This window comes from Bos taurus, chromosome 10 (genome assembly GCF_002263795.3).
Source record: "Bos taurus isolate L1 Dominette 01449 registration number 42190680 breed Hereford chromosome 10, ARS-UCD2.0, whole genome shotgun sequence".
In the NCBI taxonomy this organism is placed as follows: Eukaryota; Metazoa; Chordata; class Mammalia; order Artiodactyla; family Bovidae; genus Bos; species Bos taurus.
The window spans coordinates 85,698,817-85,717,410 of NC_037337.1; the positions used below are offsets into that span (position 1 = coordinate 85,698,817).

The window sequence follows — 18,594 nt, forward strand, 5'->3', positions numbered from 1 at the left end:
AAAGCTCGCGTATTGTATGATTCCATTTATATGAAATATTCATAATAGGTAAATCCATAGGGAGAGAGTGCAGATAGGTTGTTGCCAGGAGCTGGAGAGAGAGGAATAAAGAGCAGCTACTTAAGATATGAGGTTTGTTTTGGGGGTGATGATGATGCTTTGGAACTCGATAAAGGTGGTGGTTGCACAACATTATAAATGCACCAAGTGCCACTGAATTATTCAGTTAAAATGGTTAATTTTATAACAAGTGTAGGGCGGGTGTGGAGAAAAGGGACCCCTCTACAGTGTTGGTGGGAATTCGAGTTGGTGCAGTTACTGTGAAAAACAGTATGGAGGTTCCTCAGAAAACTAAAAATAAAATTAGCATGTGATCCAGCAACCCCCCTCCTGGGCATATATTCAGACAAAATTTTAATTCAAAGATACATGCTACTTTATGTTCATAGCAGCACTGCTCACAATAACCAAGACATGGAAACGACCTAAATATCCACTAACAGATGACTAGATAAAGAAGAAGTGGCACGTATATAAAATGGACTACTACTCAGCCGTAAAAAAAGAATGAGATGATTTGCACTTGGATGCAACTAGAGATGATCATGCTAACTGAAGTAAGTCATAAAGAAAAAGCCAAATGCTGTGTAATATCAAATGTGGACTCTAAAATATGACACGGATGAACCTACCTATGAAACAGACTCACAGACACAGAGAACAGATTGTTGGTTGCCAAGGGGGAGAGGGTTGGGGGAAGGAGGGGGTGGGAGGTTGGGGTTAGCAGATGTAAGCTGTCATACAGAGAATGGATAAACAACAAGGGCCTACTGCATAGCACAGAGAACTATATGCAGTATCCTATGATAAACCATAATGGAAAAGAATATTAATAAAGACTGTATATATATGTATAACTGAATCACTTGGCTGTATAGCAGTAACTAACACAGCACTGTAAATCAACTATACCTCAGTAAGAAGTAAAAATAAATGATGAATTTTATGTTGTGAGAATTTTACCTCAATAAAAAAGTAGCCTATCCCTATTCTCCCTTGGATGCTGTTAGGAACTCAGACTCTAGTTAAGACCCCAGTTAGAGACCAGCAATCCTCTCAAATTATAAAGGACAAGCTTTGGGAGGTGGGATGGGGAGTGGCTCCCTAGGGGTCCCAGCTATAATAGAGCCAGAACCCAAGTCCCATCCACAGAACATATCTTTATTGAGAACCAGACCCGGTTCTAAGTACTGAGGGTTCAGCCAGCCATGAATGAGACCCAGGGGTCCCTTTTCATGGAGTTTGCATTCTGGTTGGGGAAGGCTGACAAACACACAGATAATAAATATCAAGCAGGGAGAGAGCTATGAAGGGAAACAAAACAGATAAATGGTAGGCGGGAGGCAGCTAGGGAGGGCCCCTAAGATGAGGTGACATTTGAGCAAGCAGTGCAGAGCGGATGTCTGGAGAAGGGTGTTTCTAGAGGAAGGGCCAGCAGGTGCAAAGGCAGGAGCCAGGCAAGACCATGCTTGGTGTTTTAAAGACCAGCAGGGAGGCCATCTCTGTTTGCCATACTTCTGAGGGAGAGAGACCCATCCTTCCTGGAGAGCATGGTAGACTGTTCCATGCTTAATAGCTACTCAGTCAATATTTAACTGATGCTCAAGGATGGAGGAGACCGGGAGTCTCAGCAGAGTCTGGGGCAGCAGCAGAAGCTGCACAGGCTTTTGGCTGGTGGAGAGGTCAGAGCAGCTGCCATCTACCCAGGCTGGGCCCTGGCCCCTGCGAGGGGAGCTCCCCGAGGCTTCCTGGGTGGACTCCTGCAGGGGATGGGGGTTGGGGTGTTCAGGCAGCTCTGAGTCGGGGTGATGGTCCTTAATTGTCTTCTCTGAGCGTGGAATCCTCCATGCGCCACCCCAGGGAGATGCTCACCACCTCTCCACCTGCCGGCCTGGTTGGGAGAGGGGGCATGGCAAGAGGGGGACTGGAGCTGGTGGGGGCTGCTGGAAGGGGCTCTGAGTTAAGGTGGGGCGTCCATGCTGGGCAAAGGGGGCTGGTGAATTCTGAGATGTTTTCTTGTTCGAATAGCCAGACACAGCTCCTGCCCAAATTGGGGTTAAAAAAAAAAAAAGAGTTGTTTCAGGCAAGAGTGGAACCTAGTCCCCTGCTCACTCATTTTTATTTCACTTTCTGACTCATTCTTGCTGCATCAACGGTATTTGAGGTACAGATGGTTAATTTAAAGACTGAAAACTTGGCGATTAATTTTAAGGCTCCCCAACTTCCCAGCTAGTTGGGTGATTTAGCTTATTTCTCTGAGCTTCAGTTTTCCTGTCTATAAAATATGGGTTAATACAAAAAAGAAGGAGCCCAGTAGCCAGCACATGGTGGCACTCGACCATCCAAGCCTAAAACCCTGAAGTTGCCTTTCAGTTTCCGTCTGAGGTTGAGAAGATCTGCCTGAGTAGTCAGCTCTCCATGGGGACTTCTGACTCCAGCACCATCCACCCCAGCTCCCCTTGGCAACACATAGGTCACCTGTGTGGATAGGGTGACGGCTGACCTGTCCCTTGGGTATGGGGCAGCATTTAGGAGAACAGCATGAAAATAAGAACCTGTCTGGCTTGATATTAGCTGCCACACCCACCCATGCACCACCACCTTCCCCAGGTACTGGTTCCTCAAGATTCCTGCCCCCCTCTAGGAATCTGTTCTTTTTTTCTGGCCATGCCACGAGGCATGGAAGATCTTTGTTCCCTGACCAGGTATTGAACCCTCAGCCCCTGCAGTGGAAGCGCTGAGTCTTAACCACCAGGCTGCCAGGGAAGTCCCTGTAGGCATCTGTTCTGGATACCATCTAGAGGGGCTGTGTGGACTCCTGTGGCTCTGTCTTCGCTTCTCACTGGCCACTCAGAAGAGGACCAAAGGCTGTCCTTGGTCTTCACCATCTACCAAGTGGCTTGATAGGGACTGGACAGGGTTGCTGGGCTTCTTGGGGTACAAGGAGCAAATATTCCTCAAAATACGTTGGAGGTGAACATGTGGTCCTCTCTCCATGACACTTGCCCAGTATCATCTAGGGAAGGGAAGAGGAAAGAATCAATAGGAGAAGTTAGGGGGCAGAGATACCTATCTGTGATTCTGGTGGCATCAGACTTTGGCAAGATGGGATAATGACCTAAGCATGCGGACAGTGGAGCCCAAATGGCCTGGGTTCAAATTCCACTACTGTCTTTCCTACTAGTTGTGTGACCGAGGGCAAGTTACTTTACTTCTCCGGACCTCAGCTTCTTTATCCTTAAGATAGGGATAAAATACTAATAGAGCCAGCCTCCTAGGGATGTTGCAAGATTTCACTGATTAGTATTTGTATAGTTTTTAGTACAGGCTTGGCACAGAGTAAGTACTTGATATCTTTTTATGATTTTCTTTTAATTTATGTGGTTCATTTTACATATCTTTGACAGTGAATTTTTTAAATTGAAGAGTAGTTGATTTGGGCTTCTCTGGTGACTCAGTGGTACAGAATCCACCTGCTAATAATGCAGGAGACATGGGTTTGATCCCTGGGTCAGGAAGACCCCCTGGAGAAGGAAATGGGAATCCACTCCAGTATTCTTACCTGGGAAATCCCAAGGACAGAGGAGTCTGACGGGTTATAGTTCACGGAGTCGAAAAGGAGTCAGACACGAATTAGCAACTAAACAATAACAATTTGATTTACAATATTATATTAATTTCAGGTGCACAACATAATGATCCGTTATTTTAACAGATTATGCTCCATTTACGGTTATTATGCAACATTAGCTGTATTCCCTGCGCTGTTCAATATATCCTTGTATCTTACTTATTTTGTACCTAGTAGATTGAATCTCTTAATCCCTACCCTACCCTACTTCTCTCTCCCCACTGATAGCCGCTAGTTTATTCTCTGTATCTGTAAGTCTGTTTCCGTTTTATTATATTCATTTGTTTTATTTGTTAGATTCTATATGTAAGTGATAACATACAATGGTTATCTTTCCCTGACTTATTTCACTAAACATAATACCCTCCAGGTCTATCAGTGTAGTTGCAAATGGCAAAGTTTCAATCCTTTTTATGGCTGAGTGATATTTCATTGCATGTATATACCACATCTCCTTGATCCATTTATGTGTTGATAGACACAGAGGTTGCTTCCATATCTGGGCTATTGCAAATAATGTTACTACAAACATTGGGATGCATGTATCTTTTCCAATTTGTGTTTTCATTTTCTTTGCATAAATACTCAGAAGTAGAATCACTAGATCACATGGTATTTCTATTTTCCAGTTTTTTGAGAAGCCTCCATACTGTGTTCCATGGTGGCTGTACCAATTTACATTCTTACCAACAGTGTACTAGGGTTCCATTTTCTCTACATCTTTGCCAGTATTTGTTATTTGTGGTCTTTTTGATAATAGCCATTCTGACAGGTGTGAGGTGATATTTCACTGTGGTTTTGATTTTCATGACAGTGAATTTGTTTTTGTTTGCTGAAGTTGTCATCTATCTGGGCATTGGGGTTACAATGGAGGGAGACGGACATTAATCCACTTTTCATAAATAAATGTACAGTTGTAGTGAGGATCTGGGCTTTGAAAAGGGGAACATGGGGATCAGAGAATGCTCAATAATGGAAATAGACCCAGCCAGGCTGGTGAGGGTGGGCTTCCTGGAGGAAGTGACTTTGGAACCAAGATTTGAAGGGTCAATAGGAGTTTTTAGTCTAAGAAGGGTAGAGAAATATTTCAGGCAGAGGAAATAGTGAAGACCCTGTAAGCGTGAAGGACTGACTCACCCAGATTTGCTTTTAGTTCACTTCAGCCCAGGCGTTCTCTTTAGTTCACTTTTTTTCATTAAAATCATTGTTGAAAAGAGACTGAATAGATTTATAATAGTATTAGACTATTTCTTTATAATAATAATAATTACTTTCCCCAGTCTTTTAAAAATTATGATAAAAAACAATATAAAATTTACCATTTTATCCATTTTTAAGTATAGTTCAGTAGTATTAAGTATATTCATGATGCAGTACAATTGATCTCCAGAACATTTTCATTTTATAAAATTGAAACTCTGTCTCATTAAATAATAACCCCCCATTTCCTCTTCCCCTCTGCCCCTGGCAACCACCACTCTACTTTCCGTTTCTGTGAGTCTGACTCTTCTAGGTACGTCACAGAAGTGAAATCATACAGTATTTTCTTTTTATGACTGGCTTATTCCTCTTAGCATTATGTCCTCAAGGCTCATCCATGTTGTAGCCAGTGGTAGGACATCTAGGAGGCTTTTGCAGGAGCCCAGGCGCCTGATGGGGGCTGGGCCTAGGGCTTGGCAACTGAGGAGGAAGAAGCAGGTAGGATCAGGGAGATTTGGGGGAGGCAGAGTCAAGGGGTTTGGTGAAGGATGGGCTGGTGGCGAGGCTGGATGAGGCAGGGCTCCCGCTTCTGGACTTAGCCTTCAGAGAGGGCTGTGGACAGGCCCGTGGCACTCAGAACTGTGGGCTCCTTGGAGGATGTGGCTGATTCAGGGGCTGAGTTGAGAGCAGAGGAAACCGGGAAAGAACCTCTTCTCTGCCTTCAGCCCAGAGTCTCGTGGAGACCAGAGAGAAGGAGGCCTGAGAAGCTGCTCTGGTTTCTCTTCCCCCTTGTTTGCATCTTTCTACAGAGCATGGACCTTGCTGCACTGGAAAGATGGATCTTTATGGCATCCCAGATGGAAGGAGGATGGCACCTGAGAGTTTTGTGCCCTGTCCCTCCCTGTTCAAACAGCTCCAGGCCAGGCGCCACAAGTGTCTACCCTGCTGTGTCTGGTCTGTTTCATTCTCCATGGAATTCTAAAGTCCCTCCCATTTAGACACCCACCCCCATCCTAAAGGCTCCCATCTCCCCAAAGAAGTGGGAAATTCTCCCCGTGGAGAGAAAAATCACGGAGGAAAGAATCCTAACCCCGACCATCTCCAGGTCACATGGCAAGTCACTTCTTTCCCAGCCATGTGCCCAGACAGCCCATGTTGAATGTCTACCAGGACAGCCCTACACCAGACCTAGTGAGGAGGAGACAGATATGGGCTTCACTGTCTGACGAGCAAAGGATGGTAGATATGGCCTTGATATCAGTGTGTATTTCCCTGATGACTCAGATGTAAAGAATCTGCCTGCAATGCGGGAGAACCAAGTTCAATCCCTGGGTCTGGAAGATCCCCTGGAGGAGGGGATGGCAACCCACTCCAGTATTCTTGCCTGGAGAATGCCATGGACAGAGGAGCCTGGTGGGCTACAGTCCATGGAGTTGCAAAGAGTTGGACACAACTGAGTTAACACACACACCAGTATGAACAGGTGTGGTGGTGGCTCATGAAAGAAGGTGATTAGTTCCACTTGGTTTTGGGTGGGCAGTGGGGAAGAGTCATCAGGAAGCGCTAGAGAAGACGTGACTTTCTAAAACTGTGTCTTGGAAGATTTCTATCAGCATGGAGGTAAAGATCAGGAAGTGGGACAGACAAGGGAATTCTTGGCAGGGGGGACACGAGGAACAAGCTTGTGCCTTCAGCTTGTTATCAGTGGACATCTGCAGAGAGAAGTCAGCAGGGTCTCCATCCCCCAGGACTTGGCTTTAGTCTCTGACTGTAGATGTGGTGGGGATGCGGGGAAGTGAGGCGCTTCTGATACGGAAGCCATTTAGGGGGTGGTCAACTGGAGATAATGAAAATCATTCTTCAGGGAATTCCCTGGCTGTCCAGTGGTTAGGGCTCTGTGCTTTCACTGCTGAGGGTTTGGGATCTATTCCTGATCGAGGAACAAAGATCCCACAAGCTGCGTGGTGCAGCCAAAAAATAATCCACATAGCACTTTATGCATGGGTACTCAGTCATGTCCAATTCTTTGTGATCCCATGGACCGTAGCTCGCCAGGCTCCCATGTCCTTGGGATTTTTCAGGCAAGAATACTGGAGTGGGTTGTCATTTCCTCCTCCAGGGGATCTTCCCAATTCAGAGACTGAACCTTTGTCTCCTATGTCTCCTGCATTGGCAGGCATGCACAGAGCATTTACTAGACACCTAATGTTGCTTTAGAAGCCACATAAGTATTCATTAATGTAATAGTCACACCAGCACTTTGCAGTAGTCACCATTATGGTACCCATTTTCCAGATGGGAAAGCACCCAATTGCACAGAGCAGGAAATAGGATTTGAACCGGGCAGTGTGGCTCCAGACTCTGTGCTTTCAACCACTGTGTTAGGCTGCGACTCCCAGCTGGCTCTGAGCAGAAATGTTAGGACAGGGCTGGAGAGGATGAAAGAGGGAAAAACGGCCAGGTGCTGGTCTCAGATGTGATGTGGGTGGGGGACAAGGGTGGAACCATGGTAGCTGCTCAGATGTCATGATGGTACCATTCATTGAGCTGTGGAACCGGGGTTGGGGAAAGAGAGCCTGGCTGGCCTCGTTCTCCCAGTCTGTAAAATGGGGACAGAACACTTGCCTCAGTGGTAGAGGGAACCTGAGTGGCGGTCCTTTGGGCACGGCAGGTGCTCTGTCAGCGTGGCCTGCCCCTGCCGTCTCGCCCTGGCTCTGCCTGCTGCTGCAAATGTGCCTGCCATCCCCTTTGTCCCCCCTCCAGGCCGCCTCTGGGGGCACCCGGCCCTCTGGGAATGTCTTTCTCTGTCATTTCCTCATGGAGCTAGAAGCAGCTTTGAAGTCTGCCCGGCTCTTTAGAGGGAGCAAGGTGAGAGCAGTTCAAGGCATGTGGGTTGGAAGTACTCAGAAATGCAGATGGGCCTCAGGACTTCCTTTTATTTTTGTTCAGCACATCTGAGTGTCTCCGTGGGCACCCCCCGCCCCGCATCTCAGAGGAGGGCCCCCCCACTATTGCAGGAAGGATGTGACAGCGCCCATGGTGGTCGGGGGGTGGGGGTGCTGCTGTGAACTTGGGGGTAAGCAAGGCGAGGCCAAGCTCTCACCCTCCCGCCCCGCCCCGCCCCGCCACCAAAATAGAAGGGCCGAGGTGTCGGCCCCAGGGAGGGCCTGGCTGGGACAGCCTTTGAAGGGGGAGAGAGCCTGGAAGGAAGGCTGAGAGAAGCAGTTTGTTAATATTCACAGTGGAGGCAGCAGTCTTCCCTGAGTTTTCAGTGTCGCCACGGCAGGCAGCAGAGACATCACCTGCCTAGCTCAACAACGCCAGGGCCTGGGAGACGAGGCCTTGGTTTGGCGCATCCATTGCTGAGTGACACTGGGGAGCTCACCTCCCTCTCTGGGCCTTGGTTGTTTCTTGTGCAGCATCAGGGACTGTGATCAGATCATCTCCTGGGCTGCTTCTCACTGCAGCATGGAGGATTCACATCCTTGCTGCGTGGCCATGCACCCCTGTCTCAGTGCACCCCCTCCTGTCCTCTGGGTGGGGCTTGGGCCTGGCTGGGCCCTAGACGGGTGCTGGGACCATCGCTGGGAAGCAGTAGGGATGCAGAGGAAGACAAAGGAGGGGCGGGTTTGCCGAGAGCCCGGATTTGTGAGTGCCCGCTGCCCTGGAGCATCCTGAGGGGAGGAGAGAGGCCATGGGCACAGAGATGATGCCTTGGTGGGGCAGGGGTGACATCTGAGATATTTAACAGTCAGGGCAGCTCTGGCTGCCTGAGCACTTGGGAGGAGGGGGGCTGCTGTGCCCGCTGTTAACCCTTTAGTTCCTATGGGGCAGCTAGGGGTCCTGGAAGAGGGACCAGGAAGGCTGGAAAGGGAAACATTTCGGGGGGGGGCACACTTGGGGCAGGGCCTGTTTATCAACTGGTAAGGAAGTGGTTCAGCATTCTGATGACCTGTGTGACTGTACCAGCGACCTGCTGTCTATCAGCTCTGTTTGCGGGGAGGGAGGGACAGAGAAGTCAGCTGAGGCCCCCCGGGAGCTGGTTTCTAGCCCTTTCCACCATCAAGAAAAGTCCTTTCATTCAGAGTGGGTGGCAGGTCACTGGTCCCACTTGGCTCAGCGTCCCAAGGTCCCCAGCCTGCTATCCGAGGGTACCCCTCCTCCCTCCACCCTCGGGAGCAGTGAAGGGAGGCTCCCTTCCCTCACTCCTCTCCACATTGTAGCCCGGCTGCCCCATCACTGGCTCCCGCTTCCTTTGTGTCAGCAGTCTTCCCTCCCCTACAGAGGGCCCGTCCCACCCTCCGACCCTCAGGGATGACCCTTCCCATCTCCTGATTGGTCAGTGGAGGAGAAAGTTGAGATGGGGTTGCAGGGAGGGGGAGGGGAGCAGGTGCACCATAAGGGCAGCTGGAGGGGGAGACCCCAGTTCCTGGTACAAGTCCCCACTCTGCCCGCTGCCCCGACTTCCCTGCGCAGCAATTTCGGTTTCTATTTTAAACAGTTTGGGTTGGTTGCTTCCCTGCCTTCCTGCTGGGTGTTTATAGTGGGGAAAATAATTGGTGATATTTGCACAGATGTGCTGGTACTGCAGCTCATCACGGGCACCTATGCCCAGGGGACCCTCCCTGCCCCCAGTTCCTCTGCCAGCCTGAGGAACCAGCCGGGAAGGGGGGGAACTGCTGGCCCCCTTCTTCCCCGGAGCCTCAGGCACTGAGACTCAGGCAGAGCTGGAAGCAGGAGGCCTGATGTGCCCCAGGCATGCCCAGAGGCTGGCCCCAGCTTGCCAGGGGAAGGGGCCCTGCCCGAGTGGCAGGGACTGATCAGGATGGGCCCCGGGCTCCATGGGATGGGCCCTTCCGAGGGGTCTGGGCAGAGAAGCCCTGAGGGCTCTGTTACTGCTGACACCGTTTCCTCCTGCAGAGTCTGAGTTTGCTGTTGAGGGTAGGCAGGGGGTGAGGACCATGGGGAGAAAGCCCTGGGTTGAACACAGGAAATCGTTGACCTGTTTCTCTTTTGTCTCCGGGCATGGAGCAGCGTTCTGGGGGGCTGGGCAGGAGGCAGGGGCTACAGGACCCGGACTGGAGTGGGTGCTGCCCACTGCCAGGCGCCCAGCCCACTGGGGATGAGGAGACCCCAGAGCAGGCGTGGCTGGGTGGGGCCACCACGTTTCCTGTGTCACGCCGGTGTGGGCATGTGCTGTGTGTGTGTGCACATGTGAGTGTGTGCACGCAGTATCTGTGCTTGTGTGGGCTGTGCCCATGTGCGCACACGCGTGGATGGAGGTGTGTATGTATGGAGGCGCGGGCAGGCACATGCTGTGTGCACATGTATGTGCCCGTGTATGCGTGTCTGTGTCTTGGTTTGGGTTCCCCAGGGTTCATCTGAGGCAAGGGTTCAACTGTAGGTAGTTTATTGGGAGCTGATCCCAGGAAGCAGGAAAGTGAGGAAGACGATGGGGAGAGGAAGGCAACCAGCGAGGGACGTGCTTTTGGTTAAATTGCCACTGCCAGTAGCTGAAGCTCCATTCTTCTGGGGAATCTCAGAGCAGGTGGAATATGGCTGGTGTCCTTCCATCGAGATGCTGCGAAACCTATTTGTCCACTAGCTTCTATCCATCAGTGGTTGAAGCACCTTCGGCTTATCCTACCTGTGTGCCCAGTGGCACAGAGTTCCCAGGAAGCAGCCTTCGGTGTGGGGAGGTAAATGCTGCAGGATATAGGTGGCATCACCGGGTCTGCTGCTGCATGATGGGTGTGCTGGGTGCGGTGATGCACTGTTCAGGGCCCTGCGGGAATGACGGGCTTCGTCCTCCAGCAAACAGCCTTCAGGGCATCCCTCAACCTGGGAGCAGCCTCGGCTGAAGAGATCCACTTTGCCCAAGGGTCACAGCCCTTTTCTGGGTGGCTCCCATCCAGTGACTGACTGACAAGCAGCAGTGGAGGCCTGGCCCTTCATCCCACCTTGAGTCAACTCTGAGGGCACCTTGGCTCCAGTCCCCTCCTCGGGTTGGCCCAGACAGTCATTTGGCCAGCACTGCAGCCTGACCGGAGAAGGCGACGGCACCCCACTCCAGTACTCTTGCCTGGAAAACCCCATGGATGGAGGAGCCTGGTAGGCGGCAGTCCATGGGGTCACTAAGAGTCGGACACAACTGAGCGACTTCACTTTCACTTTTCACTTTCATGCATCGGAGAAGGCAATGGCAACCCACTCCAGTGTTCTTGCCTGGAAAATCCCAGGGACAGGGAGCCTGGTGGGCTGCTGTCTATGGGGTTGCACAGAGTCAGACACGACTGAAGCGACTTAGCAGCAGCAGCAGCCTGACCTCCCCATAGTTCAGATCTGCCTTCTTCTGCTCCTCTCCTCTAATGTTCTCCCAAGAGTATCTTCTAAGGAGTAGCATGCAGTGATCTCTGTCTCAGGGGTACCCAGCCTGTGCAGCATGTGTGTGTGTATGTGTGGAGCTGTGTCTTCCAAGTAGTCATGTGTGGGTATGGGCATGCCAGTGCCCTCCATGCAGTGACCTAGAGGCCAGGCTGGTCCCTCTGATAGCCCAGGCAGGTTCCTGGGGGCCTGGAACAGAAAGGATACTGGGGATTTGGTGCTGAGGTTGGGGCCTGAATCCGACAGAGATGGTTTCCTCCCCATACCACGCTTGAGCAGCCCCCACTGGGACTCAAGAGAGGGCATCAGGGGAGTGGGGTCCTTGGTGACCCCATACCTTGCGTCCACCACTGATGGCTCCAGGCAGCTCAGGGGAGCCTCAGTCACCCTGGCCCACGTCTCTTCCTACTGACGTCCCAGGCTCTTGAGTCTAGAATGGATTTTTCTTCAGCCTGGACATTGCCTTGTCTTGCAGAGTCAAATGCACGCCACACCATCACCCGGCATCCAGGCTACTCCCAGCAGAGTAGTCCTCCAAGCCAGAGCGCCCACCCCCTCTCCTAAGGCCCAGATGTGGGCAGGTCCTCTAGAGAACATGCTGCAAGGGGCCAGGATCGGTAGACTGGGGGTTGGAGGTTGGTCTTGGGGAAGGATCGGACGCAGGCGAAGGTGGAGGTAGGCGGGGACAGCAAGAGGCCCAGAGGCAGCAGGTGTTACAGAAACATTTATTACAAGGGTAAGTATATACAGTAACGGGACATTAAAACTGCTGATCCTGGGCCTGTGAGGCTTCAGGGGATGCACTGAGTGGAGGGCTGGGTAATGCCTGGGCTCGCGGAGGATGGTGGACAAGTTGGGTTCACAGCCCCGAGCTCTGGATGGGGCCCCGGCATGACCAGGTCCACAGATCATGCACAGTGAGAGCCATAGCTTGAACGCTGGCAGGGCTGCCCTCCCAAATGTGCTCCTCCTGCCTGTCTGGGTGTTTCTAGAATTCTGAAATTTCCCTATTGGCTAAGAGTGTTAAGAGCAGCTCTGAGAAGAGGTGCCGGTGAAGAAGCTGCAAGGCTGACCAGGGGTCCATCACTGACCTCCAGCATTCAGAGGTGGAAAAAGATCACTGGCACTTGAGGCACAAGCCTGACTTTCCTCTTCTTTGAGTTGGTGGAGCCTTCAGTGTGGCTCCAGCTGGATGTTCTAGGCGTAAGCGAAACAGCTCCAAAACTCCCATGGGAGGCTCCTGCCACAGCCCTGCCCACAAATACTCAGGGTCATCCCTTAGTATCCCTTCAATACATTCTCTGTATCCGTCTAGACCTTGCTCACCTCCTCTAGGAGGCCCTCCTGGGCTGCTCAGCTGCCATGCCAGCCCTGTGTCCCCGTCATCTACACTCACTACACAGGGTCTCCTTGCTACATTCCTCCATGGCTGGATCCAGGATCCTGCACTCAGTGGCTGCTGGACTGATGGCACTCTCTCTCTCTCTCTCTGCCTGGCATGGTGCCAGCTCAGAGCCCCCGGAGGAATCCAGAAAAGGAGGATGGGGGCAGAGAACAGGAGCAACGATATTCCAGGGCCCTCCAGGCTCCGTCATCTCATCTGCCTTTCGCTCCTGCATAAAGACACTCCAAGAACCTGCCCTCAGTATACCCACCCCAGGCGCCCCTTCTCCACCTAGAATCTACTCTGTCTTACAAGCCCACAGAAGAGGTAAGTACCCTCTAGAACCAGAAAGACCAAAGGGGTCCCTTTGTGTGTATTTCCATCTTGGCTGGCTGAGGTCTGGGCATCACAGGCCAGAGAGTGGAGTTGGGAAGTTCAGGGAGACCCCAGGTGGAGACGCCTGTGTGTCTGCCCCCCAGGCACCCCTTTATCTCTCTGTAACCTGTTCTTCTCTGTGGAGAGGTTAGCAGAGTTGGGTAGTGGGTGGCCACAAGTCAGGAGACCCTTTGGGGAATGAGCAGAATGGGGAGCGATCCCAGCCAGAGGCAGCTCTGCCTGGATGGCCAGGTGGGCAGCCCTACCCTCTCCTGGACTGAGTGATGCCCCCGGCCTGCTCTAGGCCGGTGGCAGTGGGTGGGAGGAAGTGAAGCTCGTGCCCCGCAGGCTGCAGCCTGGGAGGCCGCCTCCTGACAAGCCAACCCTGTGAGTTGTCTCCCCAGAGAGTCTGCTACCCCCAGTACCCCATCTCTACCTCCTTAGGCAGAGTAGGGGAGTCAGGATGCCAGACCTTCTTGGCCATTAGCTGTGGCCATTCTGGGACATATAAGCTGCCAGGGCCACCACCACGGCTACATAGAGACCAGCCCCCACAGCAATGGAGAGTGTCGCCAGGAAGAGGGCCCGGCGGGAGGTGGTGTTGGCCAGGCGGAAGTCCCCCTTGGAGATGGCCTTGCTGGTCTAGGGAGAGAGAGGCGCTGGTGAAAGGGAACATTCCCATGCCCAGCAAAACAGTCCCGGCTCCCCAGGCCCTGACCCCAGGTCCCCTGGGGAGGGGGGGTGGCCAGAGCAGAAGCCCTGGGCCCCCATGGGCTCTTACCCCCTGGGAGAAGTAGAAGGCGGCGATGCCCAGGGGCCAGAAGCAGCAGAGCATGGAGAAGATGGTGAGACCCAGGTGGTCCCTGGGAGGCAGTGTAAGGAAGTTGTCTTCACTTTCACTCTCTGTCGATGTGGCATCACTCTGAAAAACATGAGTGGGCTCTGGTGACCTGGCCCGGGACACCCATCGGCAGTGGTGTGGGGCACCAGGCAGACTCATCTGTCATTAGTGGGAGTGTGGTTGGGCTCCGGACTCTCTACCAAAAACCTTGACAATGGTTCGACGATTCCACCCTTAGGGATTTATCACTAGGAAAGACTATAAGGATACACATGCAAGAACACACACACAAGTATACATGTACTAGAATGTTCATTATAGGATAGTAACTGTGAAAGATCAGGAAGTCTCAATGCTCAGGGACCAGGAGATTGGTGAATAAGTGGTAGAAGAATTTACAATGGGATACCACGTGACCCTTAAAATTCACCTTGGTAGAAAATATTAGATTACATGGACCAAATACGTTGCTTAGAGAGGAAAATCCAGTTACAGAAATATGTATAGCAAGAACTCTTTTGGGGGGGAAGGTAGAAAAAAATGTAAGTAAAAAGACTGGAAGATCATTCACTAAAATAATAGCTATCTTTGAATAATTTTTTGCACTGACTTTAAATTGCTTATATAATTAAGACAACAAGAACCAGGTGAACTTTCCTCAAAGACCAGAAGTCCATAGCTGGATGGATGAGTGGACAAAGACAATGTTTATCTATATGTATAGGGGAATATTATTCAGCCACAAAGAGAAGGAAATCCTGCCATTTGGGCCAACATGAGTCTTGGTAATTATGCTAAGTGAAATAGCAGTAGTAGTAGGGTTAGTCACTAGGTTGCATCTGACTCTTGTGACCCTGTGGACAGTCGCCTGCCAGGCTCCTCTGTCCATGGGATTCTTCAGGAAAGAATACTGGAGTGGGTTGCCATTTCCTTCTCCATGCTAAGTGAAATAAGTCCAAGACAAATACCATTTGATCTCATTTATATGTAGGATCTAGAAAAGCTGAACTCATAGAAACAGTGAGTAGGTAGGTGGTGGCTGGGGTCTGGAGAGCAGGAACAATGAGGAGAAGTTGGTTAAAGAGTAAAAACTTCCAGTTATAAGGGGAATAAATTCTGGGGATCTGCTGCAGCGTGGTGACTGTAGTTAATAATAATGTATTATATACTTGAACGGAGAAGGCAATGGCACCCCACTCCAGTACTCTTGCCTGGAAGCTCCCATGGACGGAGGAGCCTGGCAGGCTGCAGTCCATGGGGTCGCTATGAGTCGGACATGACTGAGAGACTTCATTTTCACTTTTCACTTTCACGCATTGGAGAAGGAAATGGCAACCCACTCCAATGTTCTTGCCTGGAGAATCCCAGGGACGGGGGAGCCTGGTGGGCTGCCGTCTATGGGGTCGCACAGAGTCAGACATGACTGAAGTGACTTAGCAGCAGTAGCATATACTTGAAAGTTTCTATGAGAGTAGATCTTAAATATTCTCATTATAGCAACAGCAAAATGGTAATTAGCTGAGGTAAACGATGTGTTAACTAACCTTACTGTGGTAAACAATTTGTGATACATACATGAATCAAATCATGGCATTATATACCTTAATGTTACAAAACAATTATATCTTGATTGAACTGGAAAAAAAAAAACAAGAACAAAAAACACTATTAAGAAGTCAAATAGTCATAACCTTTAAAAATTGTGAATCATTATGTTGTACACCTGAAACTTATGTAATATTGTACATGAGCTTCAATAGAAAGATACCTTAATGCAATAAATAGTAAAAAAAAAAAAAAAAATTAGTCAGCTCTAACTAGTGTTTCTCAAAGTGTGGATAGCATCTGTGTCAGAAGGTCTTTTCTTTAGTAAAATACAGATTCCTGGGGCCCAAGCCAGGCCTACAAAATCTCAGTACCCGGAGGTGGGCCCAAGAATCTGCATTTACACACACGTCCTTACCTCTTCTTCCTCCGGGTCACCCTCTTGGCCTTGGAACTCCTCTTGAACCCCGTAGGACACAGTCTGGATGGCAACATCCTCTTCCGCTTGGCCAGGTTCCGTGGACCGCTCCGTAGGCCCAGCTGGGGGCTCCCTGCCCTCTGTGAAGCTGGTCTCACAGCTGCCTGCCCTGGGCTCCTTGACCTTGTCTCTCCCCAGGAGGCAGCTGGGCCTGTACCAGGCCTCCACGGCCAGCTGCAGGGACCCGGGGTCCAGGAGCTGGTGGGCATGCGCAGGGCCAGCACCTCCCAGGAGGTAGGAATAGATCTTCTCCCGGCACGGCCAGGCGGGAGAAGCCTCGGGGTAGGGGTAGGGGCCATGGAGGTGCGTGGGGCTCCGAGGCAGCAGTGGGTTCTGTAGCTCACTCAGACTCTCCATGGTTCTGGGGGCAGCTCCGGGGAGGGGAGCCCCAGAGCCCTGGGACTTGGTGGCCAGTTGAGCCGTCCTCAGAGGGCCTGCTGGAGAGAGCAAGACAGACACTGCGGCCGGCATTCTGGATGAAGGACAAGAAGTAGTGAAGGGCACAGACTCTGCAGTCTGACTTGCCCTGGACCCTGCCTGTACCACAGGCCAGCTGCGGGACCTTGAGCTGGCTACTTAACTCAGATCCTTCATTTCTTTGTTTGCAGCAGAACTTACCTCATAGAGTTGGGTCATTCATTTATCCATTCACCACATCGTCACTGAGCATCGGTGATGGTCAGGCGCTGTACAGATGCTGGGGATGAAGCAGGGAGAGGAAGAAGGATGCCTACTTGGTCTTCCAGAGCTCACAGTCTAGTGGAGAAGATGCCTGCCCTGAGGGGGAGGTACAGCAGAGGGTGTCAGAATGTACGACAGATAGAACTGACACAGAGGTGCAAGGGGAGGCTTTGGAGCTGAGATCTGAAGGAAGAAGATGGGTTGACAAGGCGAGGGGAGGGGGACACATTTCACGCAGCGGGTGAATAAAGGCTGGTTGGCCTGAGAGCCGGAGATGAGGCTGGTGTGGCTGCAGGGACCGAGAAAGGTGTGAGACGGACTGCGGGCCCAGACGGTGCAGCCCTGTTGAGGTCAGAGGGGTTCTCGGGGGTCTTGGTAGGGTTGATAGGATGAGACTTGGGCCCTGAAGCCTTCCTTGTGGCTGTGTGTGGGGTGGCTTGGACTGACTGTCTCATGGATAGGAGGCTTTGCCATGGCTTCTGATAAACTGAGGACCACTGAGACTGAGCAGATGGAGAAATGGGGAGTGGGCCTTAGGAAATACTGTCAGGATCAGTGGCAGGTGGGATGCTGCATCAACAGAGGATTTGTTCTCGGGTTGGGTGGGCCCACGTTTAGCTCAGAGCTCGCCCCATGCCACGTGCTCACAGAGGTCAGCTCTTCCTGGTGGAGGCGCTTCTCCCCAAGTATGGTCTTAGGGGGTGCTCCTTAGGCTCACCTCCCTTCTAAGGCGAGTTCTGGGATCTGCGAGAGGGCTTAGGTCACTGCTGTCTGCGGGTGGGGGGTGGTGCTCATCAGCCCAGAGGTCTCACTGCTGCTCTCTCCTCCTTCCTCTCCAGAGGCCAGACATGCAGGGAGGAGAGCCCTTGGACTACAGTGACGTGGAGGGGCTCCTTCCTGCTGATGGGGAGCTGGGCGTCCAAGGCAGAGGCCTCATAAGGTTACGTCCATGTCTGGGCTCCTCTGGGCTGATTCCTAGCAGAGCTGGACTCTCTAACCCCCCAGGGCAGCTTCTGAGCCCCCGTTACAACCTCCCTCCACCAGCAGATGTGAGCCACAGACGTAGAGCTAAAGGACATGTGACCACAGGCCTGTGGGTTTGGGAGTTAGATACACAGAGTTTCCATTCCTGATCCACATTAGCTTTTGACCTGACGGTTTCCCCATTTGGAACCAGAGGAGTTGGATTAAACAGTCGATGGTGGCACTAATATACCATAATTCCATAGCTTCAGGGAGCCCACCAGAAGTGAAATTCCCCCATTCCCTGTCCTTTTTCAGTAGTCAGGAATGGATGAGCACACTCAAATGAGCCCAGGGGGTACAGGGCTCTGCTTCCCCACCACGGCCCCTCCAGCAGGGTCAGGGAGGCAAAGGGAAGGCAAGACATCTATTTGCCAAATGAGCCATGGAGCTAAGGGGTCGTTGCCCAGCTTCCCAACTCCCTCTTGGCTGCCTTATCCTGGCCCTGCTCCTCCACCTGGCCCCTGCCCCTGCTCACCTCACCTACTCTCTGGGCTTCCATCCACGTGGGCAGAGGTGGGCAGGGGCCTTTCTGAGGGAGTAGGGTTGGGGAGACCAGCCCTAGCATCTTCAGAGCAGATGAATGCATCAAATTCACCTCTGCCCTATGGCTTGCCTCACCAAGAGGCCGCACTGTCATCCCCTAGGGGCAAAGGAGGGATATTTATGACCAGGAGTCAGGCCCTGGAGCTCTGAGGGGTGTTTGTGAGGGCCCTTATCCAGGGCTGGCAGGGGTGGCTGTGTCCCAGCCCATCACCCAGTTCCTGCCAGCCACCCTCTCTTGGTCAAAGTACACCCAGCTGAGCCTCTGAAACCCAAGCCACGCACCCTTTCCTGGATCAGTGTCCCCCCGCCCCCCCAACACATGCCCTGGTCGTGTCTTAAAGTAGAAATCAGTGCTTCATGCACTAAGGGATATGAGCCTGGGTTTTCCACCATAGGGACAATCTGGAAGCCACCTGAATGTTCAACAACTGGGGACAAGTTAAATA

At 51.7% G+C, this 18,594-nt stretch overlaps 1 protein-coding gene across 5 annotated transcripts in view; it reads right to left on the bottom strand.

Moving 5' to 3' along the window:
• Positions 1-11,984: 11,984 nt before the first annotated feature.
• Positions 11,985-18,594, bottom strand: part of SYNDIG1L (synapse differentiation inducing 1 like) — a 64,070-nt gene continuing 57,460 nt past the window's right edge. For 2 of the 5 annotated variants that reach the window (XM_005212051.5, XM_005212050.5), the window contains exons 2-5: positions 16,517-16,675; positions 15,839-16,335; positions 13,816-13,956; positions 11,987-13,676 (exon numbers count right to left, since the gene is read on the bottom strand). In XM_005212051.5, the coding sequence (XP_005212108.1) occupies positions 13,518-13,676; positions 13,816-13,956; positions 15,839-16,255 (717 nt within the window). In that variant the 5' untranslated portion in view covers positions 16,256-16,335; positions 16,517-16,675 and the 3' untranslated portion in view covers positions 11,987-13,517. 5 annotated transcript variants of the gene reach the window in all.